Source organism: Aristolochia californica, unplaced genomic scaffold (assembly GCF_029961685.1).
Source record: "Aristolochia californica isolate CCGP_79_NKW_82.1479 unplaced genomic scaffold, dmAriCali1.0.hap1 SCAF_4, whole genome shotgun sequence".
In the NCBI taxonomy this organism is placed as follows: Eukaryota; Viridiplantae; Streptophyta; class Magnoliopsida; order Piperales; family Aristolochiaceae; genus Aristolochia; species Aristolochia californica.
The window spans coordinates 46,066,772-46,078,097 of record NW_027182103.1 but is presented as its reverse complement, the minus strand read 5'-3'; the positions used below and the strand labels follow the sequence as shown (position 1 = coordinate 46,078,097).

The 11,326-nt window shown below is 38.1% G+C and overlaps 1 protein-coding gene across 3 annotated transcripts; it reads right to left on the bottom strand.

Annotated features, from left to right (window-relative positions):
• Positions 1–685: 685 nt before the first annotated feature.
• LOC137963963 (uncharacterized) lies at positions 686–7,844 on the bottom strand. Of its 3 annotated transcripts, XM_068811194.1 has the most exons (10): positions 7,678–7,755; positions 7,382–7,473; positions 5,849–7,032; positions 5,038–5,689; positions 4,444–4,527; positions 3,825–4,022; positions 2,203–2,291; positions 1,455–1,556; positions 1,225–1,323; positions 686–1,141 (listed from the first exon to the last, which is right to left on the bottom strand). In XM_068811194.1, exons 3-10 carry the CDS (start codon positions 7,027–7,029, stop codon positions 1,042–1,044), a joined length of 2,505 nt encoding a protein of 834 aa, XP_068667295.1. In that variant the 5' UTR covers positions 7,030–7,032; positions 7,382–7,473; positions 7,678–7,755; the 3' UTR covers positions 686–1,041. The 3 variants fall into 3 exon arrangements, with proteins under 3 accessions (XP_068667295.1, XP_068667293.1, XP_068667294.1); XM_068811192.1 differs by lacking the exon at positions 7,382–7,473 and having other exon boundaries at positions 1,457–1,556; positions 5,849–7,071; positions 7,678–7,844; XM_068811193.1 differs by lacking the exon at positions 7,382–7,473 and having other exon boundaries at positions 7,678–7,844.
• Positions 7,845–11,326: the final 3,482 nt, after the last annotated feature.

Sequence of the window (11,326 nt, the reverse complement as noted above, 5' to 3'; positions counted from 1 at the left end):
GATCATATGGATGTAAAACTTTTAAATCCTATCGATAAATAAAGTATTTTTGTAAATGTTTGAATTCGATATCTTGCCTCCTATTGAAGACCGCGTATGAGGCTGATTCTCTAGAAGCATATGATTGCGGAGTCCTTACGCCCGGTTTGGCAAGCGACGCCGCCCATCCGGAGGAGCGACAACGGTTTCCGGAGAAGCCTTTGGACGCTTAGATGAGGAGGATACGGGTTCAGATTTAGAGAGATTATAAGATGCTTCGATGACATCAAGTTCCGCCTCGTCGACAGGATCCAATCAGGAAATTCTTCGTCAGGTTCCATTGTCCGCGAACTGCTGACGATTGCCTGCTCCAGTGAATCTGAACCCACTCGCACAGAGCCGAATACTACTTTGGATTTACAAATGGTAGGGAAGAGAGAAAATCAAGACGTAAGCTCAAATGCGACATTATAATCCCCGCCCCCGATAAGCATTCAAGCATTTTAGCGGGAACAAAAGAATAATTAACCTTTGTGGAAACCTTCTTTTTTCTTGATTAGTCATTAGATTAGAATTAATTGCTTACATCTGTTGTGTTTGTTATGTTGTTACATGCATTCAAGATGTTCAGTAACACAGTTCAGGATGAATACGATGGGTGAAACCATTTACCCACATTAATGCCTTGCTGAGAATGCCCCATTCATGTAGCAACAGACGCTAGAATACATTTCATCCATTCTTTCTTCAGTAAACAAAATAGTAAAGCAAATTTGCTAAGAGTTATAAGATAATATCCACGGTTTCATACTCGTTGAGATTCGATGATTAAACCCTTTTTAAAAAAATAAGGCCAATTATCTTGGAGAAGACTAAAAGTTTGCTCCCTTGAGCCTCTCTATCCAGATGCTACTTCTGAGGGAGCACAACCTATCACTCAGCTCGAGAATGAAACCACAGGCCCAGCATACCAAAAAAGAGCACACGCTCATGTTTTAACCCCAACAGGAGGATTGAGAGAGAGGAGCAAATCACTTTGGCTGAGTACCAGCTACTAACATATCACTTGAAGCACCATGCCCGAAACAGTACAACCGAATCAACCGATGTCTGACTTACAAATTGGACAGGTTTTCCTTCTCTGCAGCCATGGATCAATGCACTGAGAATTCAAAAAGAAAGAAAAACACTTAGAAGTTTGTTAAATAGGATAAGCTTACAAAAACAAGAATAACTGATCATTACATCTTTGTGAAATTTATGCAAGCAAGGTAGATGGCGAATTGTATCACCAGCAGCAGGAGTATCCAGGCAGATCGTGCATGCTTCCTCAAAGTTACAGCTCTATGAAGCCATAAGAAAGAATAAAACCAAATTAGTAATAATAACAAGCTATTTTCCAATAAATGCTTGGGCCTTAGTAAAGAAATAAATGCATTGGATCAAGAAAACTGAAAAGGAAATAGGTGCTAAACACCTGAACTTTTGACTCTGGCAAGCTGTTAATTTGGTTAACAGATGCACCACCATGTTGATGGTTGTTTTCATCAAGAGCCAATAGCATCTCGTAGTCATCTCTGCAAATAAAAGAAAAAATGAATTAGATGGTATTCCCACATTAGATAAAAGGGCTTCGAGTTCAGGATTATTTTTTTTAATTTATTTTGAAGAAAAAATGGCCATTCAGGACTTTAGAATGCAAAAAGTTGTCACAGACAATTATTTTGTCAAAGCTTAAGTCCATATCAATTACTGAATAAACAAACCAAAATCACTTTACCAGACAGAATGGTTATTTTTCTGTTCTCCGGATTTCTTAAACAGAAAGCCAGAACCAGAAATATATAAATAACCAAATAGCTGTCAAGACTACGAGGCCATCAGGAAAACTTGTATAAAAGTAAACCATAAGAGTTTAAGATTCAGTAGAAATAAAGTTACATATCCATCGACACAGACTGGGTACACATCCAAAAATGTCCATGTTATGTCAATTGTCAACAGATTCAGAGATGGTTTGCCTGAAACCAAAGTCAAGGAGAACAATATTTTTGAAAACCACAATCAAAAATTTCATCCAGATTCTTGTGAATTATAAGTACCATACTTACGATGCTACTCCATCATGGAATAATTATATATATATATATATATATATATATATGATGTCAATACAATTTCTATTTTTTTTTTTTAGATATGGTTGATACAACAAATTCTTACTCATTGAAATCACGATGAACTTGAAAATCACGACCAGTCAGTGCCATTGCATTATCTGCCGCTTCCAGTGCTTCCAACAACTGAAGTCTCTGCAAGAAAAGAAAATTTATCTAGATTGTGAAAAGCAAAACAAACAGAACAAACTTAAACCCATATGTTGAAACTATGGCATAAAGTAAAAAAAATTCTTCAGTAAGCCTTAAATATCATAAAAGAACAACTGAAGCCTCTGGGTGATAAGAAAAATAATCTAAATCGTAAAAAGAAAAACAAACAAAACAAACTTAAACCCAAATATTGAAACTATGGCATGAAGTAAAGAAATTTCTTAAGTGAGTTTTAAATATGATAAAAGAATATCAACAATTTCATGGAAGAATAGTACAATCAGAAATGATTGCTTGATCTACATACAAAATGCTTCTTACCGATCTTTGGACCTGCCAAAGTCTAACATAATAATAGACTGAAAATACCAAAAAGTAACAAATCCAATATTTAAGAAATGAAAAAAAAATCCCAAAAAACATGGCTACCCTGTTAATGATATTACAATGAAACAGACTTAAGGTTACCTATGTGATTTCCTCTAATAATCACAAACACATCCAAAAAAATGTAGAAAAGCAGATCATTGCACAATATGAAAATTTTGTTTTCTGGATTTCGGGATAACAGAATTGAATTGAGATAAAAATCAAAGAGCTAAAAATAAGTTTGTCGGTCATTGCAAGGAAGAAATTCTAAAATATAACCATAAAAGATTATTATATAAATACAAATTACTTGGCAGCCAAAGTGTTGGATTTTTTGGTCGAGTCCGGTTCCATCCCAAAATGACCACCCACTTAGGAGGCCTATTGTTCAACCTTATAACCCATTAACTTTTCTTCTTATTTTTCAACATGGGACTTTTTTCCCACTCAACAATTTCCCTCACATCTAGGCTTACACATAACGGACCCGAGACATGGACACAAACCTCCAATGGAGCATACAAACTTATTCATGAAGACCACAAGACAAACTCCTACCTTATGGAGCTCACAACATAGATAACCTAGGGAAGACAAACTAGGTCTTAGCCTACACACACAACCTGCTCAAAACCGTGTCCAGTTCTATCCTAAAATGACTAGCCACATAGGAGCCCGACTGCTCAATCTTATAACCCATTAACTTTTTTTCTCATTTTTTAACGTGGGACTTTTTTCCTACTCAACACAAGGTTTTATCTATAATAGCTTATAGTTCAACTTTCTTGTATTATTTACACCTGAGACATACCCTACAATCCCTGGTTGTCAGGGAGATGCTCCCCTCTTTGTAATTTCTGTTTTTCTTGTTAATATATACACACATTTTTTCAAAAATAAATAAATTTACACCTGAGACATACATGGCCAGACAAAGAAAACACCATTGCAAGACATTTTTTATAATTGAAATTCTATTAATTATTTTCTTTCAAATGGTAGGAACAGGTGCTACTAACATGGGGAAAGCATACAAAGGCTCACTCACAAAGAACTGTTAACTGTGATCACATGAGAAATTTTATAAGAAAAGAATATCATGCTGATAATAATCAAATAAAACGAGAAAGATTGCATGACCATTACCGCTTCCAAATCCATACTAGAAGGAAAAAGAAAACCTCTTCCACCAGAGGATGTAGGGGGGGGATGACCACGAAAGCTTCTCCTCAGTTGTGCCATTCTGGTAGAGGTGGGTACTCGACCATGACTGGATGATCGTACAGAAGAATTTCGCAAAGATCGTGGCCCATGCTGATATAAATGTGCCATTGACAAATCTCTCTGCAAAATGGACACAGATATTTCAAGTAACTCATTCACAAGATAGCTGATTAAGTTTCAAAAAACATAAAAAAGAATAGCTTATTACTATAGATCTGATAAAGACTCAAAACCACATAATATAAATGCATACAGAAAACAGTAGCTTCTAACCACAGACATATCACACACTAACCTGTCAAAAAGTTCAAAAGGGAACTACTTCTGGAAAAAAGAGATCAGTAAACTCTACCATGCAGAAAATTTGACAGAATATTTAAATAATAGTGTGAAGACACTTATATGTTCCTCAGCTCCAGATGGGATTTTCTCTCATGAAACTTTCAGAGGCTAAAGAGCCCCAGGCCTCCTGGAAGCTACACCAAGTTGATTTCATTGACATAATCATTGTTTCTGCTCAAATGTTAAATGGTCAACTTACAAGATGTGGCTGGTGGTGACTTCCAACTGAAGTAGCATGAGAATCTTCCTCATGTTGCAATGTCCATGCTATACTTGCATCTATCTGTTAGTTATAAATAAATAAATAAATAAACAAATAAGAAACACTGTGTCAAAAATAGCTTCAAAACATCTAGACATGTAGGAAAACAATGATGTCATTGGACAAGAATACATTCAAGAACTAAAAAAATGCCATGCAGCCCTAGAAGCACAAGACATCCAACTTTTATCTGACTTCTGGATCATCTTACAGACATTCAAACTGTAAAATATAGTGGTCTAAATTCAAATTCGACCCTGATAGGGCTAACCAAATTCAAGGTGTAGGAGAAAACATTGAGAACCAAATTTAGAATGACAATTTGCCATTCAGATCAGACTGAGAAGAGACTGAACTGCCAGCAACCAAATCAATGCAAAATAAACTGAGATAGGACAGAAGCAAAGTTTCATCAACTCATTCCTCAAAATTAACAAGAAATGTTAAATAGTTGACTAAATGCACTACGCCAGCTTCAGTACCAACAACATAGAAGAACAATTAAAGAGGGGCACCAACACAAGCCTCTACCTCTCCAACTTCTGGCATTTCATTATAGAATTGTTCTTGAAGTTGACGAGCTATTTCCTCATCAGCTTCAACTTGTCTAGCTCTTGCAATTGATGCATCATTAACCATGTCATCTGTGCCATCAGAATTGTTACTCTGAACTTCAGGAGTAAACAACTCATCTACTTCTATGATTGACCCCACTCGACGATGTAGGGAATTGCAAGTCCTGCTTGGAAGCACATTGGAGGACCTTTCAGACAACTGAATGAATGAATTATCTGGTTCATCTATTGCCAAATCAGAGCATTCACCAAGAGAATTTTGCAAAGATGTAGATTTCTTTGCTCTTTTCATTAGCTTCTGGACTCCCATGTTTCTTTCCCTCTCCTGATCTAGCACAGGCAGGACTCTAGATGATGGCTGAACAAGACATTTGCTTCTTCCAGGATGCTCAAGAATGACTGGATCCTCATTATTTAGCCTTAAATCTTCAATTCCACCAGCTGTATTTCCTTCATTCCCACCTAATGAACTACTTCTGTCAATAGAACTCTTAGTCTCCTGAGATGCTGGTAAGGATGTCTTTTTTGAACGATTACGTGTGCTTCTCCAACCACCTATTTCTTCAGCAAATTTGAATATATCATCTTCATCAAGCACAAATAAATCTCTGTAAAAGAAACCGAAGTGTCAGAATTAAAGCTGCCACCAAATGCAGTTTGGATGTAACTAAAAGATTGCTAATTGAAAAGAGTATATTTGACAAAATATTAAACCAGATGTGTTCATATTTGGCTTATGAGGAGAAATTGGAGAGATAATGGCTTACCTGCTTGCAGAAGATCTAGTTCTAGTGCCACGTTCATTTGTTGGCACCGCATCAATCATTACTCCCTTTCCTTTCTCTATGCCAGCACAGTTGCCCTCAAAGCTTGGATTAGTTCGATCTGAAGGTCTGCCACCAGTTGCTATCCCATCTCCATCCTGTTTATCATTAGCAGCACTCTTGCCTTTGTCTTGGGATGAGCTCGTGACCTTTGCAATGTTATAGGGAGAGATACACCCATTGCGCACCAGCCTTCTCTGTCCAGTTCTCCTTGGTGGGGCATGAGACTGCAACCACATCAAACCATCTTGTCCATCTTTACATTGAGGACCAGAGCATGGACCGACACTTTTCCCATTATCCTTACACCTTAAGCCTCTAGTAGGATCCAGAAGATCTCCACCAGCACCAGCTCCATCTTGAGCAAATACCTCTCTTTTCAGGGAAAAGTTGGGGGTTTTAACAGAAGGTGCAGCATTAGCTGGTATATAACTGCCATCAGCTGCTTGTGTCTTGCTGGTTGCCTCTGTTTGAAGTGCCCCAATAGGACCTGCTCCTGGCACATGATTATGGGTCATGCCAAGGGAACAACCCTTTTCAGTCTTTCTGGACTCAAACTGTAACTTGAAATTGGAAAAATCGTTGCGTACATTCCTCCCCATACTAGAACTGCCATTGCCAAGAAGCATTCTTTTTCCCATCACTCTACCTTCAGTCGAATGGCTATTATTAGACATGTTTTTGTTGTTTATATCACTCACTTTTCCTTTGGCTTCTTCCTTAATCTTATGCTTCTCATTCAAGCCAAAAAATTCAGTCACATCAGGAGAACAGTGTGAAAAAGAAGGTTGAACTTGAGATGATCGATTGCCAACCTCCTCAAAAATTCTACCACCAGAAACCATTGCTCCAGGTTGATCCTTCTCAGGCTTCTTATGTCCATTAGAACTCCCAGGTCTAGTTTCATTGACAATTTGGAGACCAGATAGAGGATTAGGAGACCATCTTTTGCTGTTCCTGCAACTGGGATTCACCCTTCGCGTACCATTTAATGTTTCAACTCGCCCATTATTCAAAATTACCTTACTTTGATCACCATCAGAAGAAGCATTAGTCTTCTGTGAAGCCAATCTATCTGGAATATCAGGAACTTCCATTATCTGATCCACCTCCATACTCTCCATACTCTGCACATAATTATTTGAGATTTTCAAAACAACTAACACCTAGCAATAAAAAAAAAATTCAAACCAAGATTAAAATCGCCAAAGAACTGTCGGACAAACCTTAAAAGTCTGAAAAAACAGTATAGTTTGTTAAATCTAAGAACAATTTATAAAAGAATTTGTCCTGGTAGTCAAGATCGAAATCAACAAACTGGTACCAGTCTACTCGTTATGACATTTGGAGATAAACTAAATAAATAACCGAAACGAAGAGCCATTCACATTTTTCTTAAGAAAGGAAAGAAAAGGCACTGAAAAAAGTAGAAAAGGACGCCCAGCATTGCACTTCACAAGTCCGTTTCATACCCACCGAAATACTTTATACTTGAATAAAAACCCAAGGTCTCGCAATAGCTCGTACATTGAGGATGACAGCCCAATTTCAGAGAGCCAGCCTACACGCTAAAGAAAACAAAATCCAAGCAGCAAACGAAACTAAACTCATTACCACCTTCTCAAAGAAAAATCTGGAACAGAATATTCAATAAAGAACAAGCAACCCTAAATCGGATTGTAGACAGATCGAGTATTTTTGCGACTTCGAAAGAACGACAAAAAAAAAAAAAAAAAAGCGCAAAAGACTCGCACCAAAGAGAACGGAATTACCTTCGTATCGTTTTGACGCTCTATGATATCCAGCGCTGCGAGAAACTCTGAAGTAGAATCAACAGCGGAGACGTCAAAAGAGGAAGGATCCATACATTGAAACCCTGACCTTACGTGTCCGCCTGCGTATCAGGGCCGACGATAGATTCGCATTGCAGAACTGAAGTATCGATTCGAGCGTCTACAGGTGACACGCAGCCATGATCCAACTTAGTGCGCTTGTTTACCAAGGCGCACTATAGCGGAGAGGTCGATAGGCGCTTGAAGGGGAATCCGTGCCGTCCGATGGCGGTGGACACAATATGGGGATCCGCCCGGTGCCAAAGCTTGATATTATTATTATTTACTCTTCTTTGTAAAAAAATATAATAGGATTTATTTGTAATATTTAAATTTAAAAATATAATATTTTTTATCTTATTAAATTTTTATGTAATATAATATAATTATGAACAAATACATATAAATGGTTAAATTATTATTATAATAATTTTATTATAGCTTCATTTGTTCCTCTCCTAGTCTCCCTTCCTGGCTTCTATTCTAATCCTTCTCTTATGTATCCACTTCTCTTTTAATCTCTTGCGGTGAAGAATAAAGTATTAGAGTAGTTCTGTCCACTCTAGTAAGCGGTGATTTTCCACGCTTAACCAAATACCTTTGGTGGATAGAACCACCTCTAACTCTGACATCCACCGTTCTCATTTTTTACCGCTTTCGTCGAGATTTGAACGCACCACGTGGTGCCCAGGTCCGGCACGTTCTGTCTTCGAATACTGCGGGGAATGGTAAGGAGCAGGGTAGGTGTCGGAGGTGGTTCCGGTCCACCTATCTTGATTAGGTTAATTTTCCACACCTAAAATACTAGTCGGTTAAGTACAGAAGCTACAAGTTATAATAGTGGACAGAACCATTCTGACATAAAACACACAAGCCAAAGAATTCTCTAGTACCGTCTCTATGCCCGAAGAAATGCCTCGATAACCTTTCCGAAAAGAGGTTTATAAAATCATTTCTTGAGCAACTCTCTTTTATGCTTTCACATCTGCCAACTTCTTTATTATTTCTTCCAACCATATTAGTTTCTTTACCTTTAGATGACAGGCAATCACCTTCGGAAGTCCTATCTTCTCATTTGGAAATCTCTTTAAAATTTCGTTTGGAACCTTTCTTTTCATCTTCCTCCTGTCTGGAACAGAATGAACAGCTTGCTTTTCCACTTTCCTGAGTCCAAGCCACATCAAATGGAGTCTCCTTTTGCTTAGAATTCTCCTCAAACCCACTGTGTCCTATGCATGAAGTATAGCTGTGATGAATGCATTGTAGTACACTAATTCCACTCCTTTCCTTTCCAAATGAATGTTTAGATGAGGTCTGGCATAAACCGACTTTCCAGCAACTGATGAGTATAACAATGAAGAGAATCCACTCTGCTTCAGAATTCATAGCTTCAGCAACAGAATTTTCTCTTACTCAAACTTCCCTTGCCAATCCTAAAGAAAACATCCATGAAAATCTGGCGCTCTTCACATGATCCCTCGAAACCATCATCACCCAAGCTGGTGATTTCTTCATTAAAAAGCACCTTGATTGAATCTTCTTCAGAGAAATTCCTCTCTCTTCACCTTTTTTTCTCCGCCGTTTTTAAGATCCTACCTGTTCTAATATTGAAATGTTAAGAGTTTATATATTATGAGATTGGTACCTGACATTTCAAAACTGTATTGTGCAACCCAATCAAAAGAAGAAGAAAAAAAACAGCAAGGCCAATGAAGCCCTTTCAGAGCACGAGAAACTAAAGCCCCGGAATGAAAAACGAAATGAAAATGAAGACTTTTAAACATTGAACTGCAATTTTCAAAACTTTCCATCAAGCAATAGAAAATATCGTATGCAAAAGGAATAATTTGAAACAGATGACAGGGTATGCAACTCCAAACAAATGCATGCCAATAATGGACAAAAACTCGAAAAAACAAGCAAAGTAAAGGAGAAGAGCAAACTCACGTTTCTCCCAAAACTCCAGTCTTCAGCTCGAGTTCGAAATATTTAAATCAAACCAAATTTGAACATATACAAGTTCGAGTTTGACTCAACTGGATGCTACCCCTACATTTAGGTTGTTTCCTTGGCTTCTTCAACTTAATCGCCTACTTAAAAAGTAAATTGAGTGAGCCACCATCTTGTATTATACACGAAATGATTTGGTGCAAAATATTTAGTCCTAATCAACAACTATCTTAGCCCTCCAGTCGCGATCAACAACTATTTCAGCCGTCCGATCATGATGGGACAACTGAAATAATCGTTGATCATGATTGGACGAATAAGATAATTTTAATCCGACGGTTGGGATAACGTTTCGGATTTGGGTTTAAAGATCCATTGAAATATGATTAAATAAGATAAATCAGATTGTCATCTACAATAGGTTCAATCAGTTACTGAAAATCTGTAGAATTCTTGTTTTGCGCTTCTACTCAATGGCTCAACGTTGGAAGATAATTAAGGAAAATCAGACTGGGCTGCCAAATCCCCCGTGAATTTGGGAAGGGTTCGAGCTTTGATTTGATCTCCATATCTTCACAAGCTCTTCAAATTCAGCCTTCTCCACCACCCTTGCCTCCACTTTATTCTTCCAAACTCGAGACGCCTTCAGCAGCTCCTTCTCCGCCGCCATCAGCATTGAATCCAGGTCGAAACCCAGACCTAGATTCAAATCCAAATCAATACCCACATTTAATTTCTCATCAATTTTATTCAGTGATGGTACTGGCACTGCTTCATTTGATGACTTTTCTTCCAGCATCTTGAGGAACTCATTTTCTACATGGTCGACTTCAGATTCTTCGAAGAAACCTGAAAAATGAAATGGCTTGTCTTTCTCTATTTCGCCATCTTCGGAGGTGATTGAATTCAGGGAAGGAGGTCTCCACGAACGTACACGGACTAATCCTCTTTCGATTGTAATAAAACCTTCGTCTTCGTCTTCGTCTTCGTCTTCGTAGCTGTCATTGTCTTCAGTTGAGTTTTCGATAGTGATGAAGTTGGTGTCGAGATTGAGAGACGAAACTCGGCGGCTAGACCCTGATGGGGAGCGGGTTTTTCTCTGCTTTTTCAATCCAGGGAGGCAGGAAAAACACTTGCTTCCGGTCTTCTTCTGGCCTGCATTAGATTTTCTTTTAGAATACGGAACTCTCGACACGCAAAAACGATTTTTTGTTTTATGAAACAAAATCCGTGGCTTTTTCGTTTCTCAAAATTAACAGGAGATCGGAGTTTATAACACTTCTGTAGTTAATCTAAATCTGTTGCAAAAAACGAATACCAAACAGCAATTTGATTCAATTTCGGAGTAACAGTGACTCACCGATCGAATCACACCTTCTAGGTTGCAGATAACCAGGTTCAGGCTCTATGATCGTGTAATAGAGACTAACAGTCAGTGTCCCGCCGGCAGCCGTTCCGCCGAGGTCAAAACTCATCGTCTTCCCGCAAAACTTGGGATTTGTATTTTCAACCGGCTTCAACTGGCTGATATCCACTTGGAAAGTGCCCATATCACAGGCTTTTTTATCTGCTGAGGAAACGCATATAGTGAAACTCTTCGATGGGCTTTGAATGGTACAGTAATGTAGGAAAATCTCAT

What these genes read in the sequence shown, in the direction of transcription:
- LOC137963963 (XM_068811192.1), bottom strand. Translation starts at nt 7,770, where the DNA reads ATGGATCCTTCCTCTTTTGACGTCTCCGCTGTTGATTCTACTTCAGAG. An exon ending in GTCACCACCAGCCACATCTT is followed by an intron (nt 4,023 to 4,443) that starts GTAAGTTGACCA and finishes TCCATTTTGCAG; the next exon opens with AGAGATTTGTCAATGGCACA. An exon ending in GTTCATCGTGATTTCAATGA is followed by an intron (nt 1,557 to 2,202) that starts GTAAGAATTTGT and finishes TTTTATTTGCAG; the next exon opens with AGATGACTACGAGATGCTAT.